General features: G+C 47.6%; 1 protein-coding gene across 1 annotated transcript; it reads left to right on the top strand.

Annotated features, from left to right (window-relative positions):
* Positions 1-9790: 9790 nt before the first annotated feature.
* Prap1 (proline rich acidic protein 1) lies at positions 9791-13541 on the top strand. Its single transcript, XM_021169107.3, has 5 exons — positions 9791-9893; positions 11413-11479; positions 12501-12553; positions 13014-13120; positions 13222-13541. Exons 1-5 carry the CDS (start codon positions 9886-9888, stop codon positions 13434-13436), a joined length of 450 nt encoding a protein of 149 aa, XP_021024766.1. The 5' UTR covers positions 9791-9885; the 3' UTR covers positions 13437-13541.
* The last annotated feature ends 1756 nt before the right edge of the window (positions 13542-15297 follow it).

The following is a 15297-nucleotide window of genomic DNA, read 5'->3' as shown; positions in this document are numbered from 1 at the left end:
TGGCCTCTGACCTAGAGGGTGCTCCTCTAGACGTCCGTCCATGTCTGCATTTCTGGGCTGGAAGCTTTCCTAGGACTGGCCTTGTCTTGCTTGGTCACTGGTGCCTGAATAGTGGTAATATGCAGAAGGCTCTGGACAGATGTTTGGTTGATAGTATGCCTCGCTTCACGCAGGGCATCTCTAGTGGACATGCTTCTCCTGGTCTTCACTCGAGGCAGCAGTACTCTCTGTTCACAGTTCTGTCTTGCTGTTGACTGGAATCTGCCTTTAAAAAAATTTTATTTATTTTATGTATATGAGTACACTATAACTGATGGTTGTGAGCCATCATGTGGTTGCTGGGAATTTGAATTCAGGACCTCTGCTCACTCTGGTCGAGCCCACTCAATCCAGCCTAAAGATTTATTTATTATTATAAATAAGTAAACTGTAGCTGTCTTCAGACACACCAGAAGAGGGCGTCAGATCTTATTACGGATGGTTGTGAGTCACCATGTGGTTGCTGGTATTTGAACTCAGGACCTTCAGAAGAGCAGTCAAGTGCTCTTAACCGCTGAGCCATCTCTCCAGCCCTGACTGGAACCCTCTTGCTGTCGTGAATCATGGCTTGTCCGCAGACAGGTATCTGAATTGTTCTCCTTTGTGTCTGTTGCATGACATGTAACAACATTCCTGACCAAGTCTTCGTTAGACACATGCTTCTATTGCTCTTGGGTAAATGCTGGAAAGTGCAACTGTGGTGAGCTGTCAACATGGGTGCTGGGAACTGAACTCTGGACCAATCCAAGAGCATCAAGTGTCCTTAATAATTAAGGACACTTAATTATTAAGTGCCACTTCTCCAGGCCCAACATTTAACTTTTAAAGAAATGCTAAACTGTTTTACCCAAAGTGGCTGTACTATTTTTGTTCCCATTATTGGTTCTCCATATTCATCAACATTTGCTATTGTCTCAGTATCGACATTGGCATCAGCCTGCCAGTAATAACAAACTGCCACAGACTAAAATTAGTCTTACTATTCTCGATGCCAAAGCTCTGAGATCAAGGTGCTGGTGAAGGTCCTGCTGAAAGCCTGCTCCTTCACTTCTGTAGAGAGTATCTGTCAGTGTCCTAATCCATCCTTAAAGGACATCGATCATACTGGATTAGAGCCTACTTGAAGATCCCATCTTTACTTCTTCCTCTTCCTCCTCTTCTTCTCCTCCTCCTTCTTTTTCTCCTCTTCCTTCTCCTCCTCCTTCTCTCTTCTTCTGTTTCTCTTTCCTTTCTCTTTTTCTTTGCTCTTGTGACAGCATTGGTCTTGAATTCTCTGTGTAGCCTAGAATGGCAATGAATCCTTGGTCCTCTTGACTCCACCTCCTTGAGTGCTGGGATTACAGGTGTGCACCACCATACCCACTTATGTGGTCCTCAGGATGGGACTCAAGGCTCTCTGCATGTTTGGCAAGCATTCTACCAATTAGCCAGGGTTCTCTAATGGAACAGAACTGATTGAATTAATGTATATGTCTAGATGGGGTTTATTAGGTTGGTTTAGAGGATGCAATCTGAGTAGTCCAACGATGAGTGTCTCACATTGGAGGCTGAGAATCCAGTAATTTTTCAAGCCATGAGGATGGGTGTCTCAGCAGTCCCAAGCTGGTTCTGGAGACCTGGAGGATTCCTGGAGAGCTGCTGATACCCAGACTATGTCAGAATTCAGAAGTTGGTTCTGATGCCAAAGCCACAGGATGGATGAGCTTGCCTGGGAGAGTGAGGACAAACCGGCAAAGAGTAGCTTCTTTCTTCCAATGTCCTTTTATCTGGACTGCCATCAGTAGTTAGGGTTTTTCTTCTTGCATTCAGTAGCTTGGGTTTTAATCAATCCCAGACATAGTCAAGTGGAGAACCAAGATCATTCATCATAATCCTTAACCCTTTACAGCCTTTTAAAAAGATCCTGTTGGGCTGGTGAGATGGCTCAGCGAGTAAGAGCACTGACTGCTCTTCCAAAGGTCTGAGTTCAAATCCCAGCAGCTACATGTTGGCTCACAGCCACCCATAATGAGATCTGATGCCCTCTTCTGGTGTGTCTGAAGACAGCTACAGTGGTTTTTTTTTTTTTTTTTTTTTTTTTTTTTTTTGAGACAGGGTTTCTCTGTGTAGCCCTGGCTGTCCTGGCACTCACTTTGTGTTGTGGCCCGCCCACAGTCTGCAACACGAACGATTTAACTGAGAATGGCAGTTCGAGCTGAAAAGAGAGGAAACTAGACGGGGCGGAAGAAAGAATGGGGCCAAGACGATTCCATGTTTAAGGCCCACCTTTACTAATTTCAACATTCAGTTATAAAGGAAGGGGGAGGGAACCCAATTTCCCGCCAAGTAACTCGGGGTCCAGTAGCAGGACGAACACGTGTGTGCCTCCAAGCAGCAAAGCCGACAGGGTCCAGCAGTGGGTGTGGCAGAACGAATGAGCAGGAAACTCCACCCTTGAGCAAGCAGGTTCCATGGTGGGGGAAGGGAAACCACAACTTTGTAGACCAGGCTGGCCTTGAACTCAGAAATCCGCCTGCCTCTGCCTTCCCAAGTGCTGGGATTAAAGGCGTACGCCACCACGCCCAGTGTTTGTCTTCTTGTTGTTGAGGTTTTTTGTTTGTTTTGTTTTTTGTTTTTTGTTTTTTTTTTTTTGATGAAACAACTTATTGAGCACTGTTGGGCTCAGCAAAAATCTAGAAATAATACATTGTATGTGTGCACACACACACGGGGGCACACACACACTCCATCCAAGTTAACAGTAAGTAGGAATATAATAGCAATGTTTAAATTTATTACTTTTTTCAGGATATGAGGTTAGTAACATTTCAAAGGGCAGGCATGTCTGGTGTTAGGGTAGATTTCTCTCACTGGCAAACCTTCATTCAGAGTGCCTGGCAGGGTCATAGGCTCTGGCCAAAAACCTTTAAGGTTGCTAAGGAAGGTGTTCTCATAACCTCCAGAGCTGTGCTCAACTCCATCCTCTCAGCTGTGAAAGCACTGTCCAGTTCTTAGCCCACAAGGAAGTCTGTTAAGAGATCATAGGAGGCCGGGCGTGGTGGTGCAGGCCTTTGATCTCAGCACTTGGGAGACAGAGGCAGGCGGATTTCTGAGTTCGAGGACAGCATGGTCTGCAGTGTGAGTTCCAGGATAGCCAGGGCAACAGAGAAACCCTGTCTCAAAAAACCAAAAAAAAAAAAAAAAAAAAAAAAGAGAGAGAGAGAGAGAGATCATAGGAGATCCAGTCCAGGCGAGTTCTGTTGAGTGTGTATCTTAGCAAATTTCCATTCAGAGCTGCCAGTAGTCTAAAAACTAACTTCTGTCATAGAGAATACATCACAGCGTTTGTCCAAGCTTGAAAGACTAGCACTAAAACAACAACAACAACAACAAAAACAAAGAAAAAAGAAAAAAAGAAAGACTAGCCATTAGGCAAACTCTCTGGTAGACAGGCAGAGAAAAGGGCCATGGCTGGCTTCCTCACTCTCCTGACCTAACACAAAAGCCTGTCAGTTTAAAACCTGTGGGCTTTTTCTTCCTCCAGCAGGCTCCCTGCTGATGAACTGGCTCAACAAAATCAAGGCCCCAGGACTTGTTTGCATAACAGTTAGGGCCAATCAACCACCCTAATTCTCTTCAAACTGACCAGTCCTAAATTAGGGGAAGAAGACCCTGCAGAGACTTTAAAAATCCCAGCCCAGGGCTGGTGAGATGGCTCAGTGGGTAAGATCACCCGACTGCTCTTCCGAAGGTCCAGAGTTCAAATCCCAGCAACCACATGGTGGCTCACAACCATCCGCAACGAGATCTGGCGCCCTCTTCTGGAGTGTCTGAAGACAGCTACAGTGTACTTACATATAATAAATAAAATCTTTAAAAAAAAAAAAAAAAAGAAAAAAAAAATCCCAGCCCAGATGTGAGGTGGAATCTCAGGGCTGTTCTGATTTGCATTTCCCTGATGATTAAGGATGTTGAACATTTTTTTTTTTCAGGTGCTTCTCAGCCGTTCAGTATTCCTCAGTTGAAAATTCTTTGTTTAGCTCTGTGCTCCATTTTTTAATGGGGTTATTTGATTTTCTGGAGTCCACCTTCTTGAGTTCCTTATATATATTGGATATTAGTCCCCTATCTGATTTAGGATAGTTAAAGATCCTCTCCTAATCTGTTGGTGGCCTTTTTGTCTTATTGACGGTGTCTTTTGCCTTACAGAAGCTTTGCAATTTTATGAAGTCCCATTTGTTGATTCTCGATCTTATAGCACAAGCCATTGCTGTTCTGTTCAGGAATTTTCCCCCTGTGCCCATATCTTCGAGGCTTTCCCCCACTTTCTCCTCTATAAGTTTTAGTGTCTTTGGTTTTATGTGGAGTTCCTTGATCCACTTAGACTTTAGCTTTGTACAAGGAGATACAAGTGAGAATGGCTAAGACCAAAAATTCAGGTGACAGCAGATGCTGGTGAGGATGTGGAGAAAGAGGAAGACTCCTCTATTGCTGGTGGGATTGTAAGCTGGTACAACCACTCTGAAAATCAGTCTGGTGGTTCCTCAGAAAATTGGACATAGTACTACCAGAGGAACCAGCAATACCTCTCCTGGGCGTATACCCAGAAGATGTTCCAACTGGTAATAAGGACACATGCTCCAATATGTTCATAGCAGCCTTATTTATAATAGCCGGAAGCTGGAAAGAACCCAGATGTCCCTCAACAGAGGAATGGATACAGAAAATGTGGTATATTTACACAATGGAGTACTACTCAGCTATTAAAAACAATGAATTCATGAAATTCTTAGGCAAATGGATGGATCTGGAGGATATCATCCTGAGTGAGGTAACCCAATCACAAAAGAACTCACATGATATGCACTCACTGATAAGTGGATATTAGCCCAGAAACTTAGAATACCCAAGATACAATTTGCAAAACACATGAAACTCAAGAAGAAGGAAGACCAAAGTATGGATACTTTGTTCCTCCTTAGAATGGGGTACAAAATACCCATGGAAGGAGTTACAGAGACAAAGTTTGGAGCTGAGACAAAAGGAAGGACCATCCAGAGACTGCCCCACCCAGGGATCCATCCCATAATCAGCCCCCAAATGCAGACACTATCGCATATGCCAGCAAGATTTTGCTGACAGGACCCTGATATAGCTGTCTCTTGTGAGGCTATGCCAGTGCCTGGCAAATACAGAAGTGGATGCTCACAGTCATCTATTGAATGGAACACAGGGCCCCCAGTGGAGGAGCTAAAGAAAGTACCAAGGAGCTGAAGGGGTCTGTAACCGTATAGGAGGAATAATAATATGAACTAACCAGTACCCCCAGAGCTCATGTCTCTAGCTGCATATGTAGCAGAAGATGGCCTAATCAGCCATCATTGGAAGGAGAGGCCCTTGGTCTTGCAAAGATTATATGCCCCAGTACAGGGGAATGCCAGGGCCAGGAAGCAGGAGTGGGTAGGTTGGGGAGCAGGGCAGGGGGAGAGTATAGGGAAATTTCAGGATAGCATTTGAAATGTAAATGAAGAAAATATCTAATAAAAAATTTGTTTAAAATTAAAAAAAAAAACCCCAGCCCTAGAGAAGACAATCGGATCTTTTGGTTTCCAGAGCCCCCTCTAGTTTGCAAAGGGTCTCTCTCTCTCTCTCTCTCTCTCTCTCTCTCTCTCTCTCTCTCTTTTTCTTTGAGATTTCCTAGCAGCTACCTGCTGTGCTCCAGCTTTGAACTGCCTTTTAATTCTCTAACTGGCAGAGAAAACTAACCTGGTGAAGCGCCCATAGACTTACTAACAGTGACGGTCAGTACAAGGGTCTTCCTGCCCTTGCTCTTTTTTGTTAATGCCATGAAGTTAGGAGTTGCCCTTTGACCAGGCTCCTGTCCTGGAGAGGGCTTCCTGACCATCAGATGTTGGAGGGATGTTGTTATTAATGCTGAATGCAAGGGTTACTCATCTCCCCGTCAACGGTATTAATTTTGTGTCTGTCTTGCTCTCTTACAGCCATTTGCTTCCAGCATCTTGACAGGGAATTCAAGCTTCTAGATTTTTCTTTCCTCATTTCATGAGTTTTAGGAATTCGTCAGAAGCCTGTGTCTCTTCCATTTGTGGATAAACATGCTTTGCTTGCAGCAACAATATTGACCCCTCACAAAGTTACATTATTAAGAGACTAAAGATACAGGAGGGCTGGAGAGATGGCTCAGTGGTTAAGAGCATTGACTCTTCTTCCAGAGGTCCTGAGTTCAAATCCCAGCAACCACATGATGGCTCACAACCATCTGAAATGGGTTCTGATGCCCTCTTCTGGGGTGTCTGAAGCGATAGTGCAGTTGAATACATAAAATAAGTTCAGGTGGTGGTGGTACACGCCTTTAATCCCAGCACTCGGGAGGCAGAGGCAGGTGGATTTCTGAGTTCAAGGCCAGCCTGGTCTACAAAGTGAGTTCCAGGACAACCAGAGCTATACAGAGAAACCCTGTCTCGAACCCTGTCCCCCCAAAAGAAAACTCTGAGGGGGCTTCCAGCCCCTCCCTGGGCAGTATCTGGCACTCACAATAGTGCTTGATCTCTTTCAGGCACTGCTGCTGGAGCAGGCTAATGCTGTATCCACCACCCTAGGAAAGAACTTAGAGATGTAGATTCTTAGCAATGGCCACAACCCTTAAAAAGCATTTGGATAAATAAAGTTGTTAGTGACGCTAGGTTAAGGTGTTTTTGCTAGGGACTCTGATGTAGAAAATCTTAGAGAGCAATTTGAAGTTCAGAAAAGCATACTCTTAATATTTAAGCTAGGGCGTTTTCAAGGTCAGGGAACAAGAACAATAGCAGCACTGACTGACGTGACGCTCACTGAGGCTGGACAGGTGATGATTGATTTCTTGTACTTATTTCTGACCTCAGCTTCCTTATTGATTTCATAACAATTATTGACGAGTAATTGCTGATGAGAGGATTACACTCTGAGGAATTAAAGTAGGTGTGACTGATTACTTCTTATATAAAAGTTTAGATTTGCGACTCCTTTAAGGTTCTTATAACATTACTTTTTGAGATAAATAATAAAATACTCGATTCTGTCTTTTAACCACAAGTTGCTGCCTGCCAGTAAGAGAACCTGGCCAAGGAAACTACCTGCTTGCTCAGACTTGTTAATCTATGACAAGTTGCTTAGTTATGAATGTCCGTGAGTTCTTGGGAACACTTTGTTTTCTTTACCTGCACTGCGTAATGTTATTTCTGTAAAGGTGCTGGGGAACACACTGTGTTTTTCATCATCATTCACTAGAAGATAAATGGGACGTAATCCCATTGTAATTCAGTGCTGCTTGAAAGATTTTGCTGGGCTACGGAAGCTAGGAGAGAGAAGGGAAAGTGTGCTGGAGTTCCAGCCTCCAGCTGTGTGTACATGTGCACATTTGTGCATGTGTGACGTTATTGGAGACTGCCTTTGCTTCATCCTCTCAGCATGTGTGTGTGTGTGTGTGTGTGTGTGTGTGAATTTTCTTTTCTTCCTTTTCTTTCTCGTTGGCCCCTGAGAGTTAAGAGTTCTGAGTCTCTCACTGGTCACTGAGTGCCAGGTCCTATCAAGCTTCGTTCGTTCCCCTGGAGGAAAGTGTGCTGAGTGGTCTCTCTGACTGCTGGTTGCCAGCAGCAGCAGCAGACCCTGTCAGTCACCATCAGCACTGACACCACAGCTCCATGCCTGTCTCCGTTTACCCCCTGGCCTTTGACATTCTGACAAGCTGTGTACCTTTTTAACTGCTAAGCCACAGCTCCATTCCGCCCCCATTTTAAGCATAAATGGACACCGGAATTGTCAAGTGCTCTTTTTCCCTGTCTCTTAAAATAAGCTCATGCTCTTTGTCCTTTGTTTACAGCTTAGAAGATTAAATACTAGACCAACTTTACACTCTTGCGATCAATTCTTGTGTACTTTACTTGACCCTATTTTATTTGTGGAGGATTATTGGTCTACAGCTTTCATGACACTGCAGTGTCCAAGTGTCTTTCTTTCTTTTTTTTTTTTTAAAGATTTATTTATTAGTATATCTAAGTACACTGTAGCAGTCTTCAGACACACCAGAAGAGAGTGCCAGATCTCATTACAGATGGTTGTGAGCCACCATGTGGTTGCTGGGATTTGAACTCACGACCTTTGGAAGAGCATTCAGTGCTCTTAACCGCTGAGCCATCTCTCCAGCCCCCCAAGTGTCTTTCTAATGCTGTGACAAGACACATGACCAAGGCAACTTATAAAAGTGTACAATTTGGGGCCTATGGTTTCAGAGGGCTGGAGTCTATGTCAGTGCTGATGGGGAGCATGGCAGGTGGCAGGCATGGCGCTGGGGCAGGTGATGACAGCTTGCATTTGATCCATAAACACGAGGCACACCACACACACACACACACCCCACATAGACACACACACACACCCCACATAGACACACACACACAGACACACATATACCACACACACCCCACATAGACACACACACACAGACACACATATACCACACACACCCCACATAGACACACACATATACCACACATACACCACATAGACACACACACACACAGACACACACATACCACACACACCCCACATAGACACATGCACATACCACATAGACACACACAGACACAGAGACAGACACATACATACCACACACACACATACACCACACACACATATCACACACATACACATGCCACATAGACATGCACACCATATAGACACATACATATAACGTAGACACACACACAGAGATACCAAACCACACACACCACATACATAGACACAAACAGACACATAGAGAGACATACACAACACACACACACACACACACACACACACACACACACACAGAGAGAGAGAGAGAGAGAGAGAGAGAGGTAACTAAGAATGGCATGGACATTTGAAACCTCAAAGCCTGCCCTCAGTGACACTCTAACAAGTCCCTATCTCCTAATCCTTCCCAAACAGTTCCACCAGCCGAGGCTACTGTATTAAAATGCATAAGCCTATGAATGAGACATTTTTATTCAAACCACCACACAGGGCAACCTTGGACTTACAGAAGAAACATTGGACCATGGTCTTCCAATGCTGTGCCTGTCCCCATCACTCTGAAGAGGGTTGTTACAATGACATATTTGGTACTGTGTATTTGAGTAGCTTCTCACTATTGTCTTTTTGAATTTCAACAGTCTGGGGCATACCCCAGGCCAGGGGCTTCCTTGTTCTTGGGACTCCCTGAAGCTCTGACTATCTGCAGTGACTGCCTGTCCCCACCAGGAGGTCATCCATTTCCTGAGCTTTGAATATAGTTGCCTCTCTGAGTGTGATGTGCTCATTTACCTGGGATTTGGTGGGAGCACTGCAAGGTACAACTGCTTCTTGGAGTAACAACTGCTCTATCCCAAGTCCCAAAAGAAAGGGGTGGGGCTCTGGGACCACTCAGCTACCAGAGTATTGGGGTTGGCAGTCTGGAGTATAGCATAGAGGGCTGAGGGGTAACAGAGGACACAGAGCCAAGTGCCTATCTATGCAGGAGAGGGGAATGTAGGAGTTAGTGGTGCTGTGGTTGTGGCTGGAAGTCTAGTGCTAAAGTGGGCAGGTCTTAGTGGTAGAACTGGCAGGTGGGAGATCAAAAGTCTCCTGGGTGCTCAGTCTATGCTCACTGCTCATGCTACATGGTGGGGCAGGCGTGGCTTATGGCTCAGTGATTGCTGGCCCCTGACCTCTGGTCAGACACACCCATGTAGGAAATATAAAACCAGGGTTAGAAGGAAGAGGACCAGACACCTGGACCCTGGGATCTACAGCTTCACCATTCGCCTAGAGCACTGAAAAGGACCCCCAGTCATGAAGAGGTGATGCCGTGGCCTCTGGGCCCAAACTTTTCTACTCATAAAAGCTGGCAGCTGGGGGCATTGACCAGGGTGGGCCTGGCTGTGTGGTTACGGTCATACTGGGTCTGAGTCTAGGAGCTCTGGCTTAGAGAGAGGCCCTGAGAGTTACTCCATCTCAACCGGAAACCTAATTCCAGGGGAGGGTCTTAGAGGAGGAGAGGGAGGAAGGAAGAGAGGGAGGAAGGGAGGGAAACAAGAAGGGATGGAGGGTGAGAGGAAGGAAGAAAAGGAAGGAAAAAAGGAAGGGGAGGGAGGGAGGGAAGGAGGGAGGGAGGGAGGGAGGGAGGGAGGGAGGGAGGGAGGGAGGGAAAAGCCTCTTTTCTGCAAAACACTCACCCTCGGGTCTGCAGCTCAGGGTTTACCTCCAAGAGCAGCTCAAGTGGCCTCCAACTATGCATGAGGGTGGTTTGTCCCATGGGGTCCCTGAGCCATGCAACATTAGGTCCTATATCTCCCCTGGGAAGAAGCAACATTCCAGGCTGTGATGTCCCAAAAGAAAAGGGACAGTAGCAAGGTAGGGGAGGCAGGGGAATATGTAGCAGGCCTTTGAGGGATGGCCGGGTAGAGGCAGTGCAGGAATCGGGGAACCTGAGAGTTGGTTACCCAGGAGCTAGGGTTTGTGTCTCAGGGAGGCCTACGCTCCCTGCAGGACCTTAGTCATCAAGGAAGCGGGGAGTGAGTGTGTGTGTGTGGGGGGGGGGGCAGTACAAAGGCTAGGATGAGGGTCTCCATGTTCATTTCTCTTCCCAGCACACAAATAGGCCTCTGCCTAGTGGTCCTGAGGTGAGACGTGTGCTCAAGCCTGTGTCCTGGTCCTTACCTGCGGCCTTTGAACCCAAAGGGCTGAATCATAGAGACGAGAGTTTTCTGTGAGGCTTCATTCAGCAAACACACACACACACACACACACACACACACACACACACACACGTATATACATGCATGCCATATACCAACAAACACACATATATTTCACATACATCACATCTCTTTAGACCCATGTGTTCAGCATTTCTTCCATCTTCATGATGGGGCTGGGGCTACTAGCCACTAGAAGTTATTCCCAATACCATGGATTGTGGCCTCAGGGATACTATGGGGCATGGCCATGTGCTAGGGCCTCCATCCCCCACCCCTATCGACACTTTCAGGCATATGTATGCATGTGTGTGCAAGCCCACATGTGTGTCCTTGTGCAGCCTCTGGAATCTTCAGCACTGCCAGTGTCCTGTCATAGTGGGGCATGAGGTGTCTTGGCCACAGGTGGAGAGCTTGGCATCAAGACACAGAGCAGGGGTGTCCTGAGCATTTTGCTTGCTTACTCTGCCTGCAGGACCTTTTCTGTGAGGCCAGAGTCAAGATCTAACAATGGATCAGCAGAGACCGACCTTGGTCTCTCTGCCCATCTCTACACACACACCAGCAGCTCCAGCAGGTCTTGACTCCATCACCACCTCACATTCTCTCTCTGGTCCCCTAGGTTTCTCCTGGCCACCTGTTTGGTGGCTGCACTGCTGTGGGAGGCAGGTGCAGCTCCAGCACACCAGGTATGCAAGGGGCCCCTCTGTCCAGCTCCATTCCTGGCTGCCAGCCTCTGCCATAGTTAGCAGGAAATACCGGAAAGGACTTCTTTCTCTCCACCCCCTAAGCTGGCGAGGCAAGCAGGGATGTGTGGTGAATGTGGTAGTGGCACCATGTGAGCAAAGATGAGGGGCCTCAGGAAGAGAAGGGTCTGAGCCCTTCTGGGGTCTCCTGGGCAAATCTCCAAGGCACTGAGGTTACCCAGTGAGAACATGGGTCTCCATGACGGCCAGGCAACCGGAAGGACATATGTGAGCCTCCATGACAGGCAGGTGACCCCAGGATGAGAGGATATTGGTCATGACACAGATGATTATGGGTAGGGACATGGGAGTCCAAATGCCTCAGAAGACCCTGTGTGAGAGGATCCTTTCCATACTACCCTGGGCACACTCACTTAGGGGATGATTTATAGACTAGAAACAGTTGCCCTGGCGGAAAATTCACTGAGCTTGCCCTGGGCCAAGTCCACTCACTCTGCACACGTGGCAGCAAAAGAGGATGAGAGAGGCCCACCCTCCACAGCCATCCACAGCTTCTTAGAGCTGGGCACTTTCCCAGGGTCACCCTGTGCCTCACGTCCTTCTTGGTACTTTGTCTTCATTAAGGTATTGCATTCAGAGGAGCCGGCTACCTTCTGGGCCACTAGCCAGGATGGGGAGGGGCAGGCATAGCCTTAATTAGTGCAAAATACTGGGGTGGAGTGAGGGTGCAGAGTCCAAAGTGAGTCCTGGGTACCAGCAGAAGAGCTCTCTTTTCTCCTAAGCTGGCTGGGTTTTGGGAAGGCTGGCAATTTGGGAACAGGCTGGTGTCCTAAATCCTCTCTCTCTGCAGTTCTGATAGCCATGATAATCCTTATCCCCTAGAGTTAAACACAGTTGAACTGAAGCCCAGCCTGTTGGTGGGCCTTAGAGGGACCTCTCCCTGGTGTCCTCCAACCTTGGGCCACTAACTAGCAGAATCCCCACCTGTGACTCCCTCTCCTAGGTCCCTGTCAAGACCAAAGGCAAACATGTGTTCCCTGAACAGGAAACAGAGAAGTAAGTGTCCCAGAGGGCAAGTGTGGGCTGGTGCACTGGGGGAATTGGAGAACATGGCTATTCAGAAGCTTCTAGGAGGAAGTGATACTCAAACCCCACAGGCATCCCTCCTTGGAAGTTCCCTTCCAGGAGCAGGGACCAAAGGCCATTTTCCAGACCCAGTTCTCCCTGCAGCCTCCAATGGGCTATGTTTTAGAACAGCATATTACCTACTCCCTTGCCCTTGAGGACCCTGCTCTAACCTTCTTGGGTCCCATCCCTGCTTTTAGTGCATTAGAGATGCTAGGGTCACAGAGCCATGATCTTGTCCCAGGCCTTACAGAGCGGTAAGGTGGGTGGGTGTGGAGCAGCTTCCCAGGGCCAGCAGCTGTCTAGGGGCAGAGAACATCTTTGAAAGTGGGGCTAGCCATGTCTAACTCCCCCCATCTGTGTGTGAACCTTATTCTACTTGGGTTGGCAGGGCCTGGGGTACCAGAGCCATGGAGCCTCTTGAAAAGGACAACCAGCTGGGGCCACTGCTTCCTGAACCAAAGCAGAAGCCTGCAGTTGCCGAGGAAAAGCATCCAGGTCAGAGCGGGATCGAGGCCACATCATGGGGCCCATTCGGACAGGAGGCTAGTGGGAAGGATCTAGTGAGGGAGGCTATCTCTACGTCTCCTTCTCCACAGATGCCATGACCTGGGTGGAGACTAAGGATATCCTGAGCCATCTTCGCAGTCCTCTTCAGGGTCCAGAACTGGATCTTGACAGCATAGACCATCCCATGTCTGACGATGTCCAGGATGAAGAAGTGCCCCAGTCACGGCCCATCCTGTATCGTCAGGTGCTGCAGGGACCAGAGGAGGACCTTGACCACCTTGCCCACTCTATGGAGGATTCTTGAAAGCCCTAACCACTCTTCCACTCCTTTCCTGAGGTCTAGGCTGTTGTGACCACTGACTCTCCCCAGCTAGTAAAAAAAAAATAAATACCTTGAAAATTGATGGAAGGAATGCCTGTCTTTAAGACCAACAATTCTGGGACAGAGAAGCTGCATCTTGGAGGAAGAACTATGCTATCCTACCTATGGCTCACCAGAGGCTTCTGATGGACGGGGCACAAGGTTTAGTTGACCCTCAGCTCCTGAACAATTCTCTTTGGGTCCAATTCTCTGCACACAGGGATGAAGTGATAGATGTGCCAAGCAGTCAGTGCGGGGACCAGTTAGCAGCATCAGCCTCAGAAGGGAAGCCCATCCTGGACTTCCCACAAAAGAGTCTGAGGACACGCTTGAAGAGGTGTAAGGTTGTGTGTGACACAGGTTGATGAGTGTGTAGGTGACTACCAATCCCATCTGTGCAGTGAAACGCACTAAAGGGTCCCAGAGGCACACATTTTCCAACCCCGGTAGCTCAGGTGGAAGAGACATCTTAACAGAGGCCACCAGCTCTCCATCCCAACGCACCCCAAGCCCATGTAGCTACATAGGTTATCTACCAGTCTCACACACTGTATGTCTCTTGTCCCCACTCCTCCAAGGACATGAGGGGGGGGTGGTGAAGCCTCATGTGCACCTTGGCCTCTAAGCCCCACAAAGCAGGTACCCAGGTTCTACCTCATAGATGAATCTGGAGTCTTCAAACTATTTGATCCCATTGCTCCCACGCTGCAGATGAGTCCGCATTATAGAAATACTTAGTACCCCCACATTACAGCCCAACATTCCATCTTACAGACAAGTCCAGGGTCCTGAAGATGAACTGCCAGGCTCTGACAGTGACCTCAAGGTCTAGCCTTCATCTCAGAGTAGCCCCACCTGTCATCCTGCTAAGAACCTAAATGAATCTGTCCGTGGCTCACACTTGGTAGAGCAGCTTTGCTAGCATTTCCAGGCAATTCTCAATCGAACATAACTGACAATGCAGATTATTATCAAACCTCTTCTTGTCATTTCCTCCGTCAAGTTAGAGATGGCCAGAGACCATTAGAATCCAGGCCCAGGCGGTCTGGAAGCAGCCCTTGTGAAGCACTCTGTCTAGTGCCCGTGAGGTTGGATCCACGATCAAAATTTGAGCTGTCTCACCTCCCCATTCCCTGAATCTAAGTAGAGGACCTGCAGATGCTGGTGTTTCAAGTGCCTGGTGTTTTATTGGGACCAAAAGCATCTACTGGCCCAGGAGGGTGACTGTGGCCAGGTTTCATTCTAGTTTTGCCTGACCCAGGAACCTCTGGGGCCATTTCCTCTTAAAGGATGTAACTGGGGCTGGAGAGATAAGAACACTTGCTCTATCAAAGGGACTGTCTACTCACCTGCTGAACTCAGTTGGTTTGCCCCTTTTGGCAAGTACAGACAAAGCTGCTATGAACATTCACCAGTTGTCTGTAGACAAGTGCTGGAGATCCAGTCCAAGCACTCAGTAGGGAAACAGTTTCTTGTCTGCCTGGGTTCTTCCCCTCTGATCTTCCTATCTCTGGCTATACTGAGCCTCAGCTGATCCTTTACCTCCTGGGACAACTGAGGATTCAAAGCTGGGAGCAGCCACATTGCATCTGAGTTCCTGGGCCTAACATAGCTGCTCATGCATAGGTAGTGGGTGCTTAACCTACCAAACATCTGCATGGGATCCAGTCCACACCCAGACCTCTCTGACCTTGAACCAGAGAGGACAGTATACCATCCCTAGCAGCTGAGTAGTCATCTCTGAGTGTCAGAGGCCTTCTATCTAAGATGCCCAGCCAGGCTCTGTCACTTGCCCTCTGGCTCT

Source organism: Mus caroli, unplaced genomic scaffold (assembly GCF_978045245.1).
Source record: "Mus caroli unplaced genomic scaffold, Mus_caroli_1 scaffold_8, whole genome shotgun sequence".
NCBI lineage: Eukaryota > Metazoa > Chordata > Mammalia > Rodentia > Muridae > Mus > Mus caroli.
The sequence above is the reverse complement of the archived record's forward strand: the minus strand, read 5'-3'. Positions and strand labels throughout refer to the sequence as shown.

Excerpts from the sequence above, each read along its gene's own strand:
- Prap1 (XM_021169107.3), top strand. Across the intron at positions 12,554-13,013 it reads CCTGAACAGGAAACAGAGAA|GGCCTGGGGTACCAGAGCCA; the intron begins GTAAGTGTCCCA and ends TTGGGTTGGCAG. Across the intron at positions 13,121-13,221 it reads TGCCGAGGAAAAGCATCCAG|ATGCCATGACCTGGGTGGAG; the intron begins GTCAGAGCGGGA and ends CCTTCTCCACAG.